Here is a 22,577-nt window from a genome sequence, read left to right as displayed (position 1 = left end):
GCTGCTGCGGCGGCTGCGACTGCGACCTGCGCGAACCCTGCTGACCGCTGCCGCCGGCGGGGGAGGGCAAGGTGAGCGGGGGCGGGGCGGGGCGGGGCGGCGCTGCCTTCAAGTGCGCCTCGGACACCCGGAGCCGCTCGGCTCGTTCGACCCGTTCGAAGCCACGAGTCTCGTGTTCGTCGTCACTTCCTGAGAATCCGCTTCCAAACCATCGTTTTACTGTCATCACAGCGCCTGTAGTTCCAGACCGCACATGTAGACGGTTTCAAGAAACGCTTTCATCAGAAGAGCTGCAAAACTGAAACGAGTTTTGAGCGTTTCAAAACAGAAACTCCGCCCCTCAGGAGACAAAAGTCACACAGGACAAGTCCAGAAAAGGGCTGAATATGAACGAAAAGCTGTTCAGATGAGGAACGTTGACAAGGAAAAGCACACCTCTAAAGCTTCTGCAGAACTGTGCATTTCAAAAGGGGAGTGGAGGACACCTGGACCTGACAAACGCCGCAGCAGTGTCGGAGTTTGTCGGCTCCACATGAGACGGACCGAACCACGCGATGACGTCACGGCCAGGTCCTCTGCTGCAGCGGCCGAGTCCCAGCTCAGACTCGAGCCTCCTGCTGCCGGACTCGTGCGCACATCCAGGTCGTGTCGTGTCCCCACTGAGCCAAGACTCGCTGCCGAGTCAGTCACATCTGAGTCCCACTGAGAGTGAAGAGGCGAAGAGTCCAACAGCTGCAGGATCCACGTGGCCCGTGTCCAGGGCCACTAACACCCTGTCGTGAAGGTGACACGGGTTCGAGTCCCTCCTCCACTGACGCACTTGAACATGTCGGTGTCAGGGACCTGCCGAGGGGGTTAAACCCGGGCCGCAGCTGGAGCAACTCTCCTCCCCTGAAGTGAGTCAGGTGCTTCATGAGACTCACTTGAGCGACTCGCTTCCTGCTCAGCACCTCACCGTGTGAGATTCAGATGGAGCAGACTCGAATCCACTCGGGACTTGTGTGGGACTCGGCCGTACAGCGCGCCCTCTGGTGGACAGAGCCTCACCACAGTTTGTGCCTTTGTTGGACTCGCACCGCTGCGGGGCGACGATGGCGAGCGCGCGCTGAGAGCGGGTGCCACATTTCGCGCCTGCGCGCGGTCACCTGACGCGCTGGTCTGTGCTGAAACCACCGGAACGGGGCTGGTACCGGCCGGGGCCTGACTGGCCCGACAGGAAGTCCCGGCATCTGGGAACGGCGGCGCGAGCGAGGGCATGTGACCTCCACTCCTGCCAGCTTTGCTAAATCTGGCGGGTCGGTCCCCACTTTCCCAAGGTTCCGAGGGAGATTAGCGGTCCATCCCGCGGGACGGGGACAGATTCACAGGCTGATCGGATCAGGTTCAGAGCCCCGCGCGCGCCGACGCACTTCACCTCCCATCAGATCAGTCCGCATCACGGCCCGGGGGCCCAGACTAAAGCCCCGCGCGAGGCCACGTCCGTCCGCCCGCTCTCTGCTGAGTCAGCAGAAAGGAATGCGATTATTCCTCCTCGGCAGATGCGCGGTGACCCGCGGGGCGGGAGCACGTGTCGCGGGGCGAGACTCCACGCGGAAAAACAATCTGGAAAAACGGCGCGAGCTCGGAAACCGCTGCAGTCTTCGGGGTCTGTCGCAGCGCGCCGTCACCGCCGCCGCCGGAGCGACGAACTCACGTGGTGCAACTTTCCTCCGAGCGCCTCGAACCAACCTGGACGGACGGAAGTGGCTGTTTAGTCTGCGGGGTCAAGACCCGCCCACTCTCAATGAACAAAATAATGACCTGTCAACATCATAGATCCAAGCGCGAGTCAGTTCAGATTGGGATTCAAATCTTAAGAATGAAGTCTGAATTCCCTTTGTACATTTTGTGATAAATATTCAAGGATTTCTGGGAACAAAACTGAGAAATAAAAACCTTGATATTGTGGGTTTAAACAATTCAGGGATCTGACTTTTACACTCCAAATTCTGATTCTCAAAATCTCTTCTGGCATTAAAATGTGATAGAAAAAAACCCCACAATTTTGAGTCTCATTCCATCCACTCAACTGTCAAGATTAGAAGCAACAATAAGGAGCTCTGGGACGAAGAATCCCGAGATGATCACTTCCAATACTGACACATCTGTGAAAACAAACTGAGTGCAGAGATGATTTGAGAAACCTGCTTGTGACCAGCGGTGTGGTGCGGGTCTAATGCCGCAGGTCAAACAAACTGCAGCCAGTTTCATGATGCTTCTTTAATGGAGCAGATACACTGAAGCACGGCTGGCGCCCCCATCAGGAGGAGCCAGGTGGGTCGGCCATCTTTGTTGTAGAAAATATAAAAACAAAAACCTTGCAGGAAAAACGATTGCGAGTCTGTGGAGGAAAATGAGTCATTTGTGCTTCCGCATTAGTGTTGTTCCTGTGTGTGTATGATGGGGACAACAATCAATAAATATAAAACCAGACATTTCAGTCAACACTGAAGACGATGATGTCATCGCGATCGGAGCGTCCAAGTCCATCCGTCACACCGAGCGCGATGAGGCACGGGCACCGGGGGGCGCCCAAAAGTCCCCGGCTCATTGAGCCAGAGTCGCCCGTCACAGAGTCACACCCCGGGGTTCTTCCCGCCCGGGGCCCCCGTGGTCTGCGGCTGGTAGCTGGGTCGCTTGACCCGAGGCTTCCGCCGCTTGGGTCGGCTCTTGGACTTGGTGAGCTGGACCACGAAGAAGGACAGGACCACCATGGCGCCCAGGAAGGCGAAGACCGGGATGGTCTGGCCCACCTCCTGGTTGTAGCGGCCTGGCATTATTCCTGCGGACAGAGGGCCAAAGTGGGTCAGGGTGTGTGTGTGTGACCCGGGTCGGGTCAGAAGCCGGTTACCTCCCGGGATGTCCCAGGCGCCGCTCTCGCCGGGGGACAGCGGTCGCACCTGCGGGCGGTTGGCTCTCACGTTGGGCAGCGCCACCTTGTCCAGGTCCACAGAGAGCAGCTTCTGGTGCTTCCAGAGGTTACTGTGGGGCGGCAGGAGTCAGAGTCAGGTCCTCCACCTTCATCATGAACGTGCTGATGATGGTCTACAGCTTCTCTGCTCTCCCCCACAGACTCATTTCTAGACCTCCTCAGCAGCTTCCTCTCTGACTCCTGACTCTGACTCCTCGTGCTCTGGGAAGCTGCCGCCTCCACCCTGCCGCATGCTCTTCTTCACCTCCTCCTCTGTCCATCACTCACCAACACGTCCTGCTTCAATTCTGAAGAATCTTAGTTACTTTTTACAAAAAGAAACATCATATTTTTGGATGACATTCCTTCTATGCTCATGTTTTCATGACACTTGTACATTGGAATTGATATACTTGCACTGTTCTGAAGTCAATCTGAAATGTTTCATCCTCAGTCTCATCTGGAAATGAATAGCTAATGTTGACATTAAAGTCTTTCTCTCAATATTGTTTTTAATGAGGAAAAGAAACATCATGGTTTTACAATATTTTCTGTGAATAATTCATAACCTTTTTTGCCCATTAGTGATTTGCATGTAATGTAATAAAAATATTTTTAAATAAATCTCAAACAAAAATGAAGAAAATATAGCGCTTTCATCATTGCTGTAAATCACTTGACGCTCCATGTGAATACAGCGGGACATACTTGGAAAACTTGAGGAAAGAGGTCAGAGGTCACCCGGGGCTGGAGCTCCCGCGGCGGCAGGTGACCTGCGTCCTGACTCACCTGGGCGCCGTCTCGTTGACGGGCTGCGGCTTGGCCCAGGAGAGGTGGGGGCAGGCGGGCAGGGGGCGGGGCTTGGGCTCCCCCAGGTGAGCCTCCAGGACCTTAGAGTAGCGGTACAGGTGGTTCCCTGAGAGGCAAGAGAGCCGGACATCAGCAGGGCTCATGCGCGGCGCCCCCGCGAGGGAGCATGGAGTACTGCAGCGCCACACTCAGACAGCTAGTGACCGTCTCACTACAGTTTCAGTGCAGATGTGCCTCCATTAGTCAGGGCCATATTCCTCATGGAATTCTGATGATATTCTGCTCACTTTTTTCCTAGTTTCAGTTCCGAGCATTTGTCTTCCCGTCAGGCTCCTGTCGACATGTCACCACTAGAGGGAGCCACAGCTCACAGGTCAAAACAAGGGCTCCTCACCTTCCAATCTCTGCGGCAGGGGCCGGTCGGCGCCAGTAGGGGGCGCCACGCGGCTGTGTGAGTGGCTGAGGCTGGGCGGGGTCATGCTGAAGGAGGTGAACTGCAGCAGCGCGTCCAGCAGCCAGAAACAGTCTGCGGGAGAGACGGCAGCGTTAGAGAGCAGCTGCAGGCCGGCAGAGCCAACGCCGGTGCCACCTTTCTGACGGTGACTGTCGTCGATGCAGTTGGAGTCACCGTAGAGAGCAATGCGGCCGCCGCCCTCCGCGGGGGTCTGGTAGAGGCCCAGGATGGGGACCCCGTCCACCACCGCCGTGTCCTGCTTCAGCACCTCCAGGCCTGGACACAGACACAGACACAGGTCAGGACCTCGGCGTCTCCAGGCCGGAGCATCTGACTCCCACCTTGGTCCTTCAGGCTCTTGGCGATGACGATGCCGTCTTCGGGGAAGCGAGCGATGCTGCAGCCGGAGGCGTAGTACACTGCAACACACAGAGCTGGTCAGCGCCGGCGCAGCAGCAGACGGGCAGCGCCTTACTGTCGTGGTCGGCCAGCGTGAAGTCGCCCTCGTACAGGCCGTCGCTGAAGGCCATGCCCCACACCGAGATCAGGTCGTTCAGAGCCGGCACGTTGGCGCCCCCGGTGTCAGGCATCCACCACTGCCTGCAGGTCAGAGGTGACGTCTGCCATTAGGACAACTCGACCAGACTACGGCGTCAAGTAGAGATGGCCAATATGGACCAAAACAAGTTATCAGGATCAATGTTGTAATCTCAGCGATAACGATCAGGATGAACCCATGTTCCTTCTCCTCCATGAGTTGGAGACTCCAGTCTCTCTTGTTTGATGATGGAACTTAGGAGTGGAGTTTGTATCCCGCATCATGGTCTGTTGACGTCTCAATAGAACAGTGAACTCAGTGCAGAGATGAGCAACTCAATGTTTCAGGTCTCTGGTAGAAGCCGCTGGTGTCTGACAGGCTGCTCTGCCAGCTTTATTTAGGGCTTCAATGGAGCCGTCTGTCTGCTGTGTCTCATGTCTCTGAACAGTTGAACTATGGAGCAGTCTGGACACAGTTCCTAGATGCTGCTGAAGAAACATGAGAAACCATCAGGTGAAGACATGATCATGGAGTCAGAGTCTATTCTCCAGATCATGATCCAAACTGTCAGTCCTTGGTCTTGTGTGATGAAAAACCTTGTCACAATTCTCTCTCCTAAAATGCTTGTTTTCCATTGCATTAGTGCAAAACAGTTCATCACTGGCGCAAGTGAGAAGTGAGAGAAACACAAGTTCCTCTTTGTCTGATTAATTCTCAAAGTGACTCGGGTGATGAGTCAAGTCAGATTCATTCTCAATCAGAGCTCATCACACATCCGTTCAAGTTCCACTCTCCAGTCCCGTGCAGACACCTGCATGGCGTCACCCCCCGTTCCTGCACTTCAGGACAGGAGCATGTGCAGTGTTTACCACGGTGGAGGACGTTAAAGCTGGTCAACAGCTGGAGACTCTGCGCTCCGGAGGATTCTGGCTTCAGTGACTCACACGGCTGAGAGAGACTCACTAGGTGTCTTCCAACTGACTCCCTCACAGGTTCAGGACTGTCTCACTCACAAAAGGAAGGCTATACATTTAGTGCCCAGGAGATGGCGCTCATATTCACGCGGGAAATCCGTTTCACAAACGGCCAGTTCGATGAACCGGTGATCACACAGGAGCCGAAAGTGGGCCCTCTGGTGGCCACTAATGTCACTGCACTTGAAAACAGCGATTCTGAGTCAGTGGAAAGCGAGAGTCGCGACTCAAGGGTTCCAGGAGGGACGGCCGCAGGCTACACCTCCACTATCCAGTGATTTAACACTGAAACCCATTGGACGGTGACTGGGGGTCAGATATTTGGGGTGTAGGGAGGCGGGGTACCTGGTGTTCTCGTCGTAGAACTTGACCTTCCTCATCACAGACGTGTTGTACCAGTCACTGAAGATGATGAGAGACAGTCCGTTGTCGATGTCCCTCCTCAGCTTGGTGATCTCCTCGGGGAAGTACTCCTCCTCGCTGTCCACCATCAGCAGCGTGCCTGAGGGACAGCAGGGTCAGGAGCGGGGACAGGCGCCAGCCGACCGCAGGCGGAGGGGGCTCTTCCTACCGTACTGGCTGGCGTCGAAGCAGGTGATGGGCGCCCCCAGGACCTCCACGAAGTAGCCCATGCTCCGCAGGTGCTGGTACATGTCCCGGAAGTTGGTGTGGATGTGGTCTCCGTTCCTGAGCGGACAGAGTGGGTCCAGGGACTTAGAGCAGTGCCAGGCCAGACGGGCGGGCGGGCGGCGAGCTCCTCACCAGTCCAGCGGGTCGTTCTTCATACGGAGGTTATCTCGAGGGAAGTAGCCCGGCGGGTATCTCAGGTTGTGGTACTGGTCCCACAGAACTCTCTTGTTGCGGGGTGGAGTCTGCACGATCTTCACTTTGATGGGCAGCTTGACGGTGGACGTCATCTCGCCGCCGACCTCCGACTGGACGCATCCACCGTCGGTCAGTACAGCGGCAGGTCAGAACAGCCAGCTCACAATACGTACGTCGTTCTCTGCCGGCGACGCCACGGTGACCATCACGTGACCCTGAGCCACACCTTCCCAGGACGCCGCCTTCTTGGCCACTGAGATGGAGACGGCGAGGTAGCCGGCCCACGGCCACAGCACCGGCGAGTAGGACACGGCCACGTCGATGTGGTCGCCGTGCTGAGGCAGGTACGGCTGCCAGACGGGCTGAGGAGAGGGCACGAGTCAGGCGCTGCGCCCCAGCGAGCCGCTGGCACGTGGCCACCCTCCACTGTGGTTACCTTGTCGACAATCCTGCCGGTGACGCCCATGCCGTTCAGGATGGTCACGTTGACGATGGTGGGCATCCCTCCATAGTAGATGGGCTGAGAGCAGTAGGGCCACATGTAGGGACACTCGGTGAGGTCGATGTAGCTGGGGGACAGACTGAGGAGGACAGCGGTCAGAGGCCCGCCGCTCACTGAGGGTCTGCCCGCGGCTCACCTGGCCTGAGGCCTGTAGCTGTTGAGAATGTGGTAGGCTCTGATGAGGTCCAGCTTCCCGTGGCCCTGCTCGAACATGTTGACCCCGGGCAGCCGGCGGGCGGAGGCGATGAGAGCCTGCTTCATGGAGGCCGGGTTCACCAGCTCACGGTTCAGCACAGTGCTGGAGGACAGACAAGGACGGGTGTCACAGACGCAGAAGACGTGGCGAGGCTCCTCCACAGACGGGAAGCAGAGGCCACACGCTGCAGTGACTGGGGTGGACTACAGCATGAGAGGACAACTTCACCGCGGCGGGCGCCAACACCAGGATCATGGTCTCGCCAGAGTGGGAGGCTGAATGGAGTCGCATGTTTAGTTGGATGAAAACCGAGTCAGTCTCTGGCATGAAAGAGGTGCGAGCTGGTTCAGGGGCTCCGTGCTTGAGCCAGTACCTGCTGTGGATCCCGTGCGCTCAGCGGACTCACCTGGCCAGCAGCGTGACGGCACCGGCCACCACAGGCGAGGCCACGCTGGTGCCCGACAGAGACCGGCATCCTTCTTTCATCCCGGAGCCGCGCACACCCGACCCATAGGTGACGATGTCGGGCTTCACTCTGCCGTAACCGCCCGGGAGTTCCTGCACACAGGCAGGCAGATCGGACCACGGACAGCTCGCAGGACACGACTTCCACGGACACAAACCCGCAGCTTTCAACAGCTCAACATCACGCTCACCCAGGTGGTCATGCCTCTGGAGGAGAACCTGGCAATGTTGTCCTCGAAGTCGATGCCGCCGACACCGATCACGTCCATCTGGTCCGCTGGGTTGTTCAGCGTGCTGCAGAGGAGAGTGGAATTCACACCCGAGACACTGGGCAGCATCTCAGCTCTGATTCTGACAGAACCGGGAGAACTGGACCTCCCGGTTCTGAGTTGAACTTCAATATGAGACACTCTGGTTTTTGCGCACGCGCTCTCACTCAGTCACACTCGATGACATCACCAGTGGAACAGTGAAACTAAAACATCATTGAGACCGTCTTCAAACCAGGACTGGATCCAACATAGAACTCAGGTGTGACACCTGCGTACCCGTAGAGAGGTCCATCGTTGCCGATGGCAGAAACCATGATCACTCTGTTGGCCGTCAGCTCCCACACCTGCAAAGCACACACACACACCATCAGTCTCAGACATGACATGATTTCACGTCCAGCATCGGGAGAACTTTGATGAGAAGTGAGACATTTCTCTGGACCTTCAGATGCCTGCTGCCTCCACAGAGAGGCCTGAAGTGGCTCAGCTGAGGTGGAGAAACATCTGTTGACCACAGAGGTCTCAACAATGGCTGTTAACCCTTTAGGAGTCATGGTGACCACAGGAGCAGCTCAGTAGAGCTGCTCAACAAAATGTGATCTGTGATTATACAAGACAACTCCTACCCTCAAGTGGTCATAATGTTACAGCTGCTGCCAGATTTTGAGCAGACTGTCACAACGGTCAGGCTCATCGCCGCGGCGCCACCTCCAGCAGCTTCACAGCTCTCTGTTGTTTCCCTGCTCCATTGAGCAGTTGCTTCACCGCAGCATCATTGCGCGCCGCGCCTTCATGACCTGATCATTCGCACCATCACTGAGATCGTGCATTCACCCAGCGATGGCAGCAGCGGGGGGCAAGCATCACGCAGCATCACTCACTACAACAAACCCACCTTATCAACGAAGGGGTGATCCATGAAGTCCGGGCCGCCGATGCTCAGGTTCAAGACGTCAATCTTTTTCAAGATGGCGTAGTTGAAGGCGTCAAGGAACCAGGAGGTGTAGGACACCTGCGGCCAGGAGAAACGTTCCCACCAGATACTGAAGACCTCGAACTTTATCAACATCATCATCGACATGGAGCCGCTTTTCAATGAACCGTGCGAGGATTTTATGGTGAGAACATTTGACTAGGAACATAATTGGCATTTTAAGGATCATTTTATGAAAAATACTGGGAGTAAAATATTATCACAACATCAAGATCGGATGAAGCACAAAAACAAAGTCTTCCAATCATGGAAAAACAACTCAAATATAATCCAAAAACATTGATATAAAAATGACTAAAAAAAGAAATTAGAGAGAAGGATACTTCATAGCTTAATTTCTTTAAGTTAAAAGAAAAGAATGAATAAAGAGGGCCTGGAAAATGAGTTCATTTTGGGGAAATTTCAACAGTGTTAACCAAGATGAAAGAATGGTGGGAGGTCAAAAATGAAAAAACAAAAATTCAATGAGCCTGTTAAACCAGGAATGTTGATCTCTGAATTGACAAGAGCACCTGGTTGTTGGTGAAGACTCTGAAGATGTGCAGCTCCGAGTCTGGGGCGAAACCTTGACACTCCCTCATGCTGGCGATGACGCCGGCCACAAATGTCCCGTGTCCCAGACCTGGAAGACCCGACGGGTCAATGAGGTGTGTGTTCTGGCAGCAACCGTGTCCTCACCATCGTCCAGCGTCTTCTCGTTGGTCCAGTTGGTTCTTTCCTTCACGTTCTTGAAGTGCGGATGCTTCTCACTCAGGCCCGTGTCGAACACCGCCACCTTCACGCCCGACCCTGATGACACAGCAGCCACTTGTACACGTCAGTGCCTGGATGCAGAGTCGAGCATCTCCGGCAGGTGGAGCACCAGTGGCCACCCCTTCCAGATCAACTCCCTTGGACCAATAGTTACCGGTGTGTCCCATCTGCCAGAGTACGTCGGCCTGCAGGATCTGGGCCACGTGGCGGGGGATGGCCCGCAGCAGCCGTCGGCTGGAGTGGCGGCCTGTCGCATGCCAGAAACCAGAGCCCAGCGACAGACTGGTGCGGCGGAACGGACGCGACGACTGCCACGACTGCCACTTCTGAGGCCCCTGGGTGCTGTTGCAGGGAGCCGAGGGATCTGGAGCTGAGAGACAAGACACAGAGCTGCTTGAGCTTCAGGTGGATCTTGTACAAGCCAGCAACAGGGAGCCGGGAGAAGCTCGGCTGGGGGGCACACTGCAGTCTTTCATGCAGCTCCTGGTGAACAAATGCCCTCAGTCCTCCAGCGCCCCCTCCCCCCGCAGCAACACCAGGCCCAGCGTGACATTTTGGGATCAACAATCCCCACAACACTCACCGGGGAGGTACTTGAGCGAGCGAAAGACTTTGCGCTGCGGCGTCACCCTCTTGATGTAGGGGTGGTCCTGCAGGGTCTGCAGGCTGCCGGCCGAAGCCCGTCGGATGTGGAGCAGCTCGAAGTCGCTGGGGAAGTCGGCGGCCGGGTTCTCTCGGGGTACTATGTGCCACTCCAGGTCCCCCTCCTGGGCATTCCTCAGGGCGCTGCTGATGTACAGGCTGCGGGCTTTGGCTGAGAAGTAGCCCGTGAAGGCCACGATGTACTCTGCAGGAGCACAAGAGGGGACACGGTCAGCCGGCTGTCTGCGGAGGCGGACGGTCTTGAGGGTCTCACCATGTTCCACCACTTTGGTGGAGAACTCCAGCTTGAGAGTGAGCTGGGAGCAGTTGGACTCGGCAGGTGGAGCAGGAGCCTCCGGGTTCTGTTGAAAGGTGGATCCGTCTCTCTCCAGGAGCTCCATCCCGACCGCGGGCAGGAAGCTGGCGAGCACCAGCAGGGGCGCCCACACGGGCAGCAGCATTGTGACGAGTTTCCGGTGAAGAGTTTCAGGTCCACAAGTCCAACAGAGAGTCCATACTGTGAAGGGCCCGAGCAGATGGATTCATTTCTTTCTGCGTTTCCTCTCCATGGTGGCGCTCAGAGGTGGAGGTCAGTCATTCTGCCAGGGTGGTATCACAGACGCCATGTGGAGGACGGGAGAAGGGAAGGTGTCCGGAAGCACCGCTGCGCTGGTGAATCTCCTGTTGGATGAAGAGACACCACATCAATGACGGTTCACAATGGTAAGAGCTATTTGGCAACAGACGAGTTGGAGGCAGAAAGCGAAGCTCACAAATGTCTCACTTGACCTCTTTAATGCATCCACGCCGAGCCGACCGACGACTGTCAGTCCCACCCTTCTGAGACACTCTCAGGCAGACAGAGCAACATTAGCGCCCAGATTAAACAAACAGCTGAGCTTTTGTTTCTGCTGCCGAGAGGGAGGGAAGGACGGGTGGGTGGTGCTTGGGGGGGTGAAGAGTCAGTCCCAGACAATCCAAGGGAAAGATTTGTGTAACAACTTGATTCTACAGTGGTACCAGGGCAAGTCCACTGGATTCAACTCCTCTGGCTGAACCACAGCTAGCTGAGGCTGAGAGGCAGAGCTAGACATGCGACTCCCTACAGTCACAGGGGCCTTTTCACACTACAGGTTCTGTCTCGGGTGGGTCTGAGTCGCCCCTGATGCGCCCCCTGCTGTGCAGCCTCGCACCTCTGCGCCTCAGGCCGTGTCCTTTTCTTCTCCTCAGCTGGGGGCGCTCTGCACACAATAGCTGGTTCGTGACCCACTGTGAAGCAGGTCTCAAGGAAGTCGTCATCAGCCGCGCAACAACCTGTTTACCACAATCGCCTTGACCTCCATATTTTTCTGTCACCTCTTAACAATATGACTCGTCCTCACCTCAGAACTGAACTGATGACGGAGCTGAGCCACGGCTGGAACAGAATGTGGCGTTTCACAGCCAAAACTAAACATGGAAGAGTCCCGTCATGTTGGAAGGAAATACCGGAAACAAGCTGCGTAATACGGAGCGTCTGGATGGGTCCACGCTGCTCTCACGACACCTTGACCACAGTGAGAGAGATGACTGAGGATGGAGAAGGTTTCAGTCAGTGAAGTCCAGATCCAGACGTCAGAGATGATCCATGAATCATCTTCAGTAACTTCAGTGTCTTTTCTTTTCACCGTCCTCATGCAGACAGCTGCGCTCCAGCCACATCACGCCAGTGAAAACAGTTACTGTACTATAGCATCATTCATTTAAGCAAATCTTGTTGTCCGTCCAGACAGCGATCAGACCCTTTACTGGCCGGCATTTATCACGTTTGTGTGGAGTCGCGCTGTACACATTGTTTCCGGCATCTAGTGGCGATTTGCTTGAGGCTAGAAGCTCACGCCCCGCTGAGAGTTTCCCCGAGACAAGGTGTAGGTCTCCAGCCGGGGTCAAGTGCGCAGGCCAAAACCCGACTCGCTCGTGTTCACACCTCGGACTTCTCAGCCGAAACAGCTTTGTCTCCAGACAAAGAGTGTGCAGTGTGAAAGTGCTCTGAATCAGCTGCTGCCTCGGTGCGACTGCTCACAGCCTGAAGACACGGTTGTTGTAATGACGCTGCCACTCTGGCTACAAGCGGGGCAGTGGTGGGGACCTGGGTGGACCTGGCTGGCATCTTCTCAGCACAGCTATTGTTTCTTAATCCTGTTCCAGGGTCTTCGTGGGCCTCTGAACGAACGTGGTCTTTTGGCAGGAAGAAAGGTGAATTTCAGTTTCCCTTCACTCTGGCTTTGACTCAGGACAACCCTGAAATTAAACACAGAGCCACACACTCACACTCACACACCCATCAACAAGCACAGGAGCTCCGGAGCAGAGCAGCTCAGATAGAGACTTTCTCCGGCGAAGCAGTTCCAGACGTGTCAGAAGCTGCGACTGTTGCTGTGGCAGGCATGTGTCATGACCATCAAACCAAAACAATGAGGCGAAACCACAAACTGGCGCAGTTACTCATCGAAGAAGGAGAAGAAATGCTGGATTCCCCAGAGGAGTGGAGAAAGAGAGGAGAGCACGGTCAAGGCATTGTGACACCTCTGAAGTTCAGGTGGAAAAATAAGGTGTGAACAGAAAATGGTGCAGCAAAGAGGCTTGTTGTCGTCCGACAGTCAGCGACAGGAAGTTCTGGTGAATGAAGCTTGTCAAGCTGGGGAACCCTTTAAACAAGACTTCAGCAGAGTTCGAAGTTCAACATGAATCTGTGCGTCACCTGGAATCACAGGTTCAGTTCTCATGCTAATGTTCAGTGTCGCCATGACAAGCGAGGAAACGTCCAAACATGCGAGGCTCAGACTGGTGACCAGGCTCCGCTTCAGAACCAAGGTCACTCTGGCCTGATCATGAATCCGGTTTCCACTCTTCACTGAAACAGGACGTGAGGTCGGCTTTAACTAGTTGGAGAAGGTCGGTGACCGTCGGCTGTAAATTCATAATTGTTTTTCGCCCAGTCACTCTGCAGCTACGCTAACGCGAGACTGGTGGGAGAACCTGGAGGATCGGACTCATGAGACGCCACACAGAGATGAAACATTCAAGTCTATCATCTGCACCGGCGTGGAACACGTCGGTTATAACCTGCTCGACTCAACACACCTCTCTATTGTCTGCGGCGACACCCCGGCCTGAACAGCACCGCAGATGAGCGACACAGATAGGAGGCAGCACAACTGATACGGGTGGAGACAGAAAATCAAAAAGACCCCGGGCTGCGGAGGGGGAGGGGGGCGGAGGTGTCGATGACAGGAACCGCCGTGGTGGGAGTGAGACCACAGTCACATCTGCTGGACGGAGTCAGGGCAGTAAACAGCCCTGCCCATGGGTTGGGGCAGTAAAAGTAGGACGGCAGCACTTGTGTCAACATGACACGGGGCCACAATCAACCCCAGGCGACCAGATGAAGGGGACACCGAAGTGCCACAGCACAAACACTGGGTCAGAGAGCAGCGGGCGCTCTGCTGTAGCTCTGCGGCATGAACTCGACAAGTTCGCTGAGATTTGAGAGGAGGATGTCAACAGGCAGGACAGAGATGTTGCTGAGGCAGTAGACATGAATCGAGAGTGACTTTAGGAGCCGTCAACTCATACATGACTGAATTCAATTCCACTCAAATGATCACGGCACAAGAAACCTCTGGAATTCTTTCTCGATAGATTTTTGAAACAGACACTCCAGCAGGAGACAGAACATCTATGATCTAACACGCGCACATGAGCGCCAGCTGCAGGCTTATTCCAGTCATAACAGCTGTTCCATCCCTCACTGGGACGGAGGTTTCCTCCTCAGCACAGCACACCCTTTCCCTTTCACCAATGAAGAGTCGAGGAAACAAAGGAGTTGCTTGATGAATGCAACGGTTCGAGATGCTCAAGTGATGCCGCCCTCATGACCAACACTGAGGCAGCCTACAGCCAGCTCAAGGGCCGGTGCCAGTGCAACATGTCCCATCAATAAGACAAAACTTTATTGCTCATATGTTCCCAGACACGGCGTAAAGCAGCACATGATCATGAGTGAGGGTCCCCAGTCTTGGAAGGGTGTAACTTAGGTGCTGCAAACAACTTTGTTCTGGACAATCATGACGACCTGGTGCTTGGGCTGGTGGCCAGGAACATTATGACCACGGGATGTTGCCGCTGACTACCATAACCACCAGTCAGAGTCAGTGACCCTGTTCCAGTCGACCAGTCACTGGAGGCCGAGTTGGAAGTCGAACCAAGCTACTTTGCTCGGTGCTGACGGCTGCTCAGACAGAACCAGCGGAGAGAATACAGAGATCCTGTTCAGCAGCCATTCACGACAGACAACTCAAGTTAATAAGACAATTGACGCTACTGTGAAGTCGGTTCACGTGTGTTTGAAACGACTTTCAGTCGTCAACACAGAGCGTTGATCTTGGCGGAATAGCGTTAAAAACTAATACGTACTGATCAATGAAACCAGAACATGTTAGAAAACTGAGTCATCGGGACTTAAACAACATCACCGGGTTGTTATTATGGGGTGAAAAATGAAGTTGTGGGTTGAACTCCGGTACAGCGAGGCGGCTCGCAAACAAACCCGCAGCGATAACATCGCGTTGGACGGTTACATCGAAATGGTCAGCCACATGTAACTTTGAAATCTGAGGGAAGACACCATAGGCGAAGAGCCATTGGTGAGACACAAAAGCGAGTTTGACGCGGAGCTGGTTTGTAAACAAGGAGACGCACATGCGGCGCTAGCTAACAGCTAACGTCCATGTAGCGCACGGTCGGAGGCGCTGGAACTCACCACGGTGAAGTCGAAGCCTCACGTCCGAGTGGGATGTTCTCACCAGCCGCTGTCGCTGCTCTCACCCACTCGGAGACTCCACAGCTGGAACACGGTCCGCGGGACAAAAGCTAGCAGCAGCCGCCGCAGACCTGACGTCTGGCTAGCCTCGGGTTGCCAGTTTCTGACTTTAATCCTCCAGGAAAAACCCGCATCGACTGATGTGTGACGCAATTCACTACACAAAAACGATCGGATCTGGCTATAGCGTATAAAACATAACACAAGACTTGGTTTACCGCTGTGGTGTCGTTTTAATACCCTCGGTGTATTCACAACCCAAGCATGTAAAATCGTGAAACCTTCTCACTAACATGGCAACCCAACAGGCCCTTCTGCCCACTCTGGAGCTCGTCTCGTGTATCTGGCAGCAGGGGGCGCTGCAGTGCCGCTTCCCTTCATTGAGCGCTTTTTAAAAACGCCTCTTTCACAACCAAACTTTCCTTTACGGGGACTTCACGCTCACTTATTCATCTTCACCGAGATGCTTAGTCAGGACTGTTGTGCAGCCCAGCATGAAGGTCAAGGAGCAAACGTTTGGTTTACCATTTTTAATAGACAGTAGAACAAACTCAAGGGACTTTTCTTGGCATCAGTTTGAGGACGGGAGGAGACGCGCCCCCAGCTGACATGTGCACCTCCGTCATGGAAACGGTGGAAGGAGGACCGCGAGGTCAGCCTGGCTCGGTCCGCTTCCCACTGCATCACCAACAATAACAAGGACGCAACAAGAGTTCTGTGGCAGGAACGTCAGGCTGAAGGAGGAGATGTTTGGCCACACGTCGGAAGAGACTTCCGTCCTCGTGAAGCACCTTTGAAACGCTGCGCTTTACCTCAGGGATCAAAATTGAACTTCTCTTTCCTTGAAATCAGTTACTGGATTAGAAAAATGAAAGGGAAAACTCACAAAAAGAAATTAAAATGATCAAAGTAACAATATGTAGGAAATGCTTAAAAAATATTTTAAAAAATTAAATAAATTACTATTTAATGACCAAGAAAATAATTACAATTAAAAAAATTGGGAAACCACAATGAATTTAGAGGATTTACAAGCTCAAACGATGCTCGTTTTCTTCTTTAAACTCAGCGTATTCACAGAAAATATGACAATAATCACGTGACTTTTATCAGGTTTTTGAGTGAACTACATGAAGATATTTAGTGGCTTTAGCGCACGCAATGAAAAATAAGACAAAACAAATGGACGTATCCTCCTTGAATTGTAAGTGGAGCGTCTTCACCAGGCGGCTCCACGTGAGCTCCGCTGAGCCTGGTTGGAACGATCGGAGCAACACTGACTTTCCAAACTCTTCCGTGCGAGTGTGTGCAGCAGATGTGACCGTGAACGTCCCCCAGGATCCACTGCTGCGGCGCCAGGAGACTCTTCTGAATCACCTTCACAATAACCAGGAGAAACACACACACACGTGGAGGACAAGAAGAAGAAATTCACAGCAACATTCAGGAGGGACGGACGGAGGAGCTGTGGCTCTGCGGGTCAGAACCAGAACTCTGCTCAACAGCAGACCAGCCGCCGTCAGAGCCGAGACTCGAGATCAGCCACAATAAATAAATAGGAGGAATGTCAGCTCCAGACTCCATTCAGAATCAGCTTTTTGACTCATCAGACCCAGGTCGGTGCTGGTCTCTTGTTTGACTCCCTGGAGTCCCACAGCAGGCCAGCGATGCTGCGACTCAGTCGCTGCACCACCACAGCACAGGTCCTTCAGTGCCGACGCCACAGGTCAGAAAGAAAGTGAATCAGCTGCCGACTTGGCAGCAACACCTTAAGATAGAAGGCAACAATTCATCTGAGCCTCTTGACTGGCAGAAGTTCCTCTGCCAGAGTGCAGCTCTCACTTCTGCTCCCAGGTTTGCCCCCTCAGGCAAGCGACTCGGTGCTGTGACTCGTGGTTCCCCTCGTGTGAACAAAACCAGCGAAAGATTCTGAACTGAGCCCGGACTGAAGGAGAGAGGCTGAAGGGACGGACGAAGAGACCACGCCGCTGGGTCCCGGAAGCGGCGGCCCCTCTGTGGCGCTCAGCCGTTGTACTGCTGCTGGTAGCGACGGTTGAGCTCGCGCAGCTCCTTCTCGCGCACGCGGCGAGCCTTGTTGGACTTGGTGGAGCGGCTGGAGCGCGTGGACTGCGCCGACTTGGTGCTCTGGCAGCGGGACGAGGCGCGCTTCAGCAGGTTCTGCGAGATGCAGCGCTGCAGGTTCTTCATGGATGAGGAGGCGGCCATGCTCACGATCCACGGGTGCTTGAGCGCCTGGCCGGCCGTCAGCCGCTCGCTCGGGTCCACCGTCAGGATCCGAGCCACAAAGTCTTTGGCGAGGTTGGACACGCTGGGCCACGGCTGCGGACACACAGAGGACCAGGTCAGCGAGGACATGAGAGGCTGTGCCATTCCAAACGATGGGCACAAGAGGGCGGCAGAGACAACAAGGTACCGCTGATCCGTTTGGACCGGTAATTTAAGATTCGTTCACAGTGTCACCTGATTGATCCGATTCATCGGAAGTTGATATTTGGGACGAGAAACAGGAAGCAAACGCGCATGTGCAGGCTTCGATCCCACCTTTGTGGGTAGGACTATAACTCGAGACCAAGACCTCCAAGTGTCAAGTGTGGGTCAGTTTGAGGCTGGGTCTGGTGTCCACACCCTCCAGTCTTGATATGGTCTTGATCTCGAATGACCTTGATCAGCAAATGTTTTGGTCTCGACCTGCAAATGTCTTGGTCTCAAAGACGTCTTGGTCACGATACTCTCTAGTCTCGATCATGTCTTGGTCTCGACCTCCAGATGTCTTAGTCTCGACCTGCAAATGTCTTGGTGTCTACCTGCAAATGTCTTGTTGTCTACCTGCAAATGTCTTGGTCTCATCTTGGTCTCAAAGATGTCTTGGTCTCGACCTCCAAATGTTTTGGTCTTGATAGTGTCTAGTCTCGATCATGTCTTGGTCTCATCTTGGTCTCGACCTCCAAATGTTTTGGTCTCGATAGTGTCTAGTCTCGATCATGTCTTGGTCTCATCTTGGTCTCGACCTCCAAATGTTTTGGTCTCGATAGTGTCTAGTCTCGATCATGTCTTGGTCTCATCTTGGTCTCGACCTCCAAATGTTTTGGTCTCGATAGTGTCTAGTCTCGATCATGTCTTGGTCTCATCTTGGTCTCGACCTCCAAATGTTTTGGTCTCGATAGTGTCTAGTCTCGATCATGTCTTGGTCTCATCTTGGTCTCGACCTCCAAATGTTTTGGTCTCGATAGTGTCTAGTCTCGATCATGTCTTGGTCTCATCTTGGTCTCGACCTCCAAATGTTTTGGTCTCGATAGTGTCTAGTCTCGATCATGTCTTGGTCTCATCTTGGTCTCGACCTCCAAATGTTTTGGTCTCGATAGTGTCTAGTCTCGATCATGTCTTGGTCTCATCTTGGTCTCGACCTCCAAATGTTTTGGTCTCGATAGTGTCTAGTCTCGATCATGTCTTGGTCTCATCTTGGTCTCGACCTCCAAATGTCTTGGTCTCGACCTCCAAATGTCTTGGTCTCGATACTGTCTAGTCTCGATCATGTCTTGGTCTCGATTGGCAGGGTCTGGACTACGCGCTAGACATTAGCCTAGCAAAGTGGGCCAGTGCAGAGGATGGTGTCGGGTGTCAGCGAGAGCCTCACCTCCCCGGAGAAGCTGTACTTCCCCTTCAGGATCTGCCGGTACAGCCTCATGCGGTTGTCGTCCTCGAAGGGCATGGTGCCGCTCAGCAGGATGTAGGCGATGACGCCCAGCGCCCACATGTCCACGGCGTTGGTGTAGGGCTTCCTCACCAGGATCTCCGGGGCGATGTACTCGGGCGTCCCGCACGTGGTCTTCATCAGACACTCGTCGCCCTTCTTGCGGCTGCTGGCCAGACCAAAGTCGGTGATGATGATCTTGGAATCAGCTCCCGGGTGGTAGTAGAGGAGGTTCTCGGGCTTCAGGTCCCGGTGCGTGATCCCCAGGGTGTGCAGGTACTTGACCCCGTCCAAGACCATCTGCAGGACCCGCGTGGCGTCCCGCTCGGTGAAGGAGCCCCGGGCGATGATGCGGTCGAACAGCTCGCCGCCGGTGGCCAGCTCCATCACCATGTAGACCCGCTCAGCCGTCTCAAAGACCTCCATCAGCTGGATGATGTTGGTGTGCCGGACCCGCCGCAGGACGCACAGCTCTGACTCGCAGACCTCCCGCCCCTCCCTGTAGCGGGTCTCGATCATCTTGATGGCGTAGGGCTGCCGCGTGCTCTTGTGCTCCACGCGGACCACGCGGCTGAAGCTGCCGCGGCCAATCAACGCCTTGATGTCGTACTTGGCCGTGACCCGCGGGTCGAACTTGGCCCTGTACTTGGCCACCTTCTTCCTCTGAGGGTCCGACAGCTCCGACGGTTCCTTGGCGTTCTGGGCAGACGCGGTCGGTGTGGCGGCCTGAGCCTGGTACGGGGATCCGGCTTTGTCTACGCCACCCCCGCCGGCAGCCACACCCACCTTGCTCCCGGTGCCGTCCCCTCGCATGAAGTGCTTGTACAGATCAGTCTGGGGCGGCTGAGGCGGGTCCACCTGGGGATAAAGCAGATCTCCCTGACTCACGTTGACGGAAACATTGTTGGGTTTTCCTCAGCTAAAACTAGACAAAACTGTTGACTGAAATGTTGAGTTTTCCTCAGCTAAAACTAGACAAAACTGTTGACTGAAATGTTGAGTTTTCCTCATGAAAACTAGACAAAACTGTTGACTGAAATGTTGAGTTTTCCTCAGCTAAAACTAGACAAAACTGTTGACTGAAATGTTGAGTTTTCCTCATGAAAACTAGACAAAACTGTTGACTGAAATGTTGAGATTTCCTCAGCTAAAACTAGACAAAACTATTGACGGAAATGTGGCTAAAACTGATGACTATTTTCGTCCAGAAGCTTGCGCTCGGGTGGAGTACCTTCTTGACCAGGTCCAACTGAACGTCCCCTGGAGGCTCAGGGAGGACCTTACTGTTCCGACACCCCATCGCATCACTCTGGCCGCCGGGTCAGCCTCCACTCGTGCCGCCGGTCCACTTGCCTCATCACCGCAACTCCTTGAGAAATTCCAACATCCGGGCTGAAGTCCCGCCCACACGCCGCACCCGAGCCTCCGCACCAAGGTCAGACGGGCTTGGCCTGTGTCCGGTCTAGCACGTCCACACCGTCATGGCCGTGAGCTTCTGGGTCACAAGTGTGGAGGAGGCTGTCCGGGACTCATCTCAGGCGGGCGGAAGTGGGACGTGGCCTGCGGGACGGGAAGTTCACGGACAGGACTCGGGTCAGCGGCGGCACGCAGCAAGGTCAGCGGCAGAAGAACAAGTCCCAGGAGGGTCGAGGGCTGCGGAGCAGAAGGAACACGGATCAGAGCCGTCACTTGCGGGTCACAGGGCAGCAACATCATAATAAAATCAAACTTCCCGCTTCAACTCCCAACAGTTGTCATGTCATGTGACGGTTTACCATAGGTCAAGTGAGAACTGACCCCTCAAGAGTGGAGGAAGAAGGATTTAGAGATGTCATTATTTATAAGTTGTTTCCATAACAATAACATAACAATATTCTTTCTTAGTAGTTCTTTTTTTCATCTATTACAGTGTTTTATAGTCATTTAACAACCACGTTTATTTATATGTGAAATAAAACAGACATGTAAAATATTTTTTAATAATTTGTCGCAAAACTTGTCATTATAATATGCCACATTTATTTACATTATTTGTCGTATTTCTCTTCTTATTTCTGTAGTTATTATCACAACCATGAAAAGATATTAGTTATGATTTTAATTCATATTAATATATTTATTTTTACTTCTATATTTTTAAACTAAACATATTTTGACATCATTTTAAATTTCTCTAATCCCAAAATAAATATATTTAAGATTTGCTTCTAAGTTTCACATGAAACGATACAACTTCAAACCGACATCTTAAAAGAGACACGACTCAAAATCAGCAGTGAAATGACACTTATAACGGTTCCAGCCGCTTCACTCGTCAGAACAGTTTGATGTTCGTACTCGTGCCGTGCACTCGAGTCAACTGTGGATGAAGGAAGAGCTGCTTTCACAGCAGAATACTTGAGTGAGTGAGTGAGTGAGTGAGCGACACCAGCCGCCCGTCACCGCTCGCCGGCTCCAACCGTTCACTTGTTGTTACTAGTCGAGAGAAGAAGTGAACCTCTATCGCCACCGCACGGGTTCGTCGTCAAGTCCGAAGTGACCTGTGAGTCGGGAGCAGACTGTTGTGGTGCCGGTGTGGTTCTGGTAGCTGCAGGGAAGTCAGTCAAACAAGAGCCAGTTCGGGGATGTTCACCTGACGGAGGCAGGAAAAAACATGCTAACGAGCTAGTTAGCAGCAGCAGCGGGGTGGACCAGAACCAGCCGCTCGCTCAGCCGGACACGAACTTTCACCACTTCTGTCGCGGGCACCGACGAGTGGAACCGAACCTCATCCGAACCGCGTCCATATCCAGGCGGCCGTGGAGTCCGAGCAGGAACCGCTGCAGACGCGGAGAACTGTCGAGGGTCTCCGAAGAGACGCAAAAAGTTCGGCCCAGTTGTTTTTCTGGACCGTGTTTTTCGAGCAGAACCAACAGTGAAGCGAGATGGCGAGACCAACTGGACTTCCGTTTGGCGCCTTCACGGTAAAAGACTGATGGTGTGGATTTCCAGTCTCGAAGCTACGTGCTTTTATTGTGAAGGCCTACCTCCGCTCTGTTGTCGTCCCTCACCGACTTGACTGAAGTGATCCTCCACCCGAACTTCTTTTGTAGAGGCGGTTCGACCTCCCCCGGTCCGCTCCGACCCCGTTACAACGTCTGCGTCACTTCCTGGAGACAAAGTTTGCGCTGACCTGGAGGGAGGAGGCTCTGACTCCACAGTGGTCCCGGGTCAGACGGACTGAGGTCCGAGCCACCAGCCGCTCGGTCCCTTCTGTCCGGGACACCTCGGTCACGTGTTCCAGATGCAGATTTTTTTTTATAGTAATTATTAGGGTCTCGGTGATTGAGAGGTCACGTTTCAAACCTCCATGTTTTAGTTGAATAGACTGGCCGAACACTGGTGAAAGCGACACGCCCAGATCAAAGTTTTAGTAGTAGTTGCGGTGACTGGCCACGTGGTGTCGCTGTCCACAATAAATTGGCTCCGCGTCTCTTTATCGCAGCTGAGCAGATTTAATCTCAATCTCATCTCCACTTGTGAATGAAAGAGGCTCAGCCTCGGTGATGAAGTCGACAGCAGTCAGTGAGAGGAAGACAGATGTGGCAGAGAGACACAGTTAGTCGCCTGATGATGCCACAGGAGCTTCT

General features: G+C 53.9%; 2 protein-coding genes across 6 annotated transcripts; both read right to left on the bottom strand.

Annotated features, from left to right (window-relative positions):
• Positions 1-2,244: 2,244 nt before the first annotated feature.
• On the bottom strand, positions 2,245-15,546 carry mbtps1 (membrane-bound transcription factor peptidase, site 1). Of its 3 annotated transcripts, XR_008416549.1 has the most exons (24): positions 15,177-15,545; positions 10,650-11,056; positions 10,317-10,580; positions 9,888-10,103; positions 9,659-9,769; positions 9,493-9,602; positions 8,882-8,998; positions 8,263-8,330; positions 7,906-8,008; positions 7,656-7,807; positions 7,190-7,351; positions 6,988-7,132; positions 6,725-6,913; positions 6,489-6,661; positions 6,298-6,413; positions 6,072-6,228; positions 4,690-4,814; positions 4,556-4,633; positions 4,350-4,490; positions 4,155-4,286; positions 3,740-3,866; positions 3,126-3,258; positions 2,891-3,021; positions 2,810-2,821 (listed from the first exon to the last, which is right to left on the bottom strand). XR_008416549.1 is itself a non-coding variant. In XM_053885815.1 (23 exons), exons 2-23 carry the CDS (start codon positions 10,834-10,836, stop codon positions 2,616-2,618), a joined length of 3,210 nt encoding a protein of 1,069 aa, XP_053741790.1. In that variant the 5' UTR covers positions 10,837-11,056; positions 15,177-15,546; the 3' UTR covers positions 2,245-2,615. The 3 variants fall into 3 exon arrangements, 1 of the variants encoding a protein (XP_053741790.1); XM_053885815.1 differs by lacking the exon at positions 3,126-3,258 and having other exon boundaries at positions 2,245-2,821; positions 15,177-15,546; XR_008416548.1 differs by having other exon boundaries at positions 2,795-2,821; positions 2,891-3,258.
• A 224-nt stretch (positions 15,547-15,770) lies between these two features.
• On the bottom strand, positions 15,771-22,145 carry pskh1 (protein serine kinase H1). 3 transcript variants are annotated; one of them, XM_053885818.1, is made up of 4 exons: positions 21,975-22,145; positions 20,180-20,601; positions 18,892-19,806; positions 15,771-17,576 (listed from the first exon to the last, which is right to left on the bottom strand). In XM_053885818.1, exons 2-4 carry the CDS (start codon positions 20,246-20,248, stop codon positions 17,259-17,261), a joined length of 1,302 nt encoding a protein of 433 aa, XP_053741793.1. In that variant the 5' UTR covers positions 20,249-20,601; positions 21,975-22,145; the 3' UTR covers positions 15,771-17,258. The 3 variants fall into 3 exon arrangements, with proteins under 3 accessions (XP_053741793.1, XP_053741791.1, XP_053741792.1); XM_053885816.1 differs by lacking the exon at positions 21,975-22,145 and adding an exon at positions 21,581-21,946; XM_053885817.1 differs by lacking the exon at positions 21,975-22,145 and having other exon boundaries at positions 20,180-21,572.
• Positions 22,146-22,577: the final 432 nt, after the last annotated feature.

Source organism: Synchiropus splendidus, chromosome 14 (assembly GCF_027744825.2).
Source record: "Synchiropus splendidus isolate RoL2022-P1 chromosome 14, RoL_Sspl_1.0, whole genome shotgun sequence".
Taxonomy (NCBI): Eukaryota; Metazoa; Chordata; class Actinopteri; order Syngnathiformes; family Callionymidae; genus Synchiropus; species Synchiropus splendidus.
The sequence above is the reverse complement of the archived record's forward strand: the minus strand, read 5'-3'. Positions and strand labels throughout refer to the sequence as shown.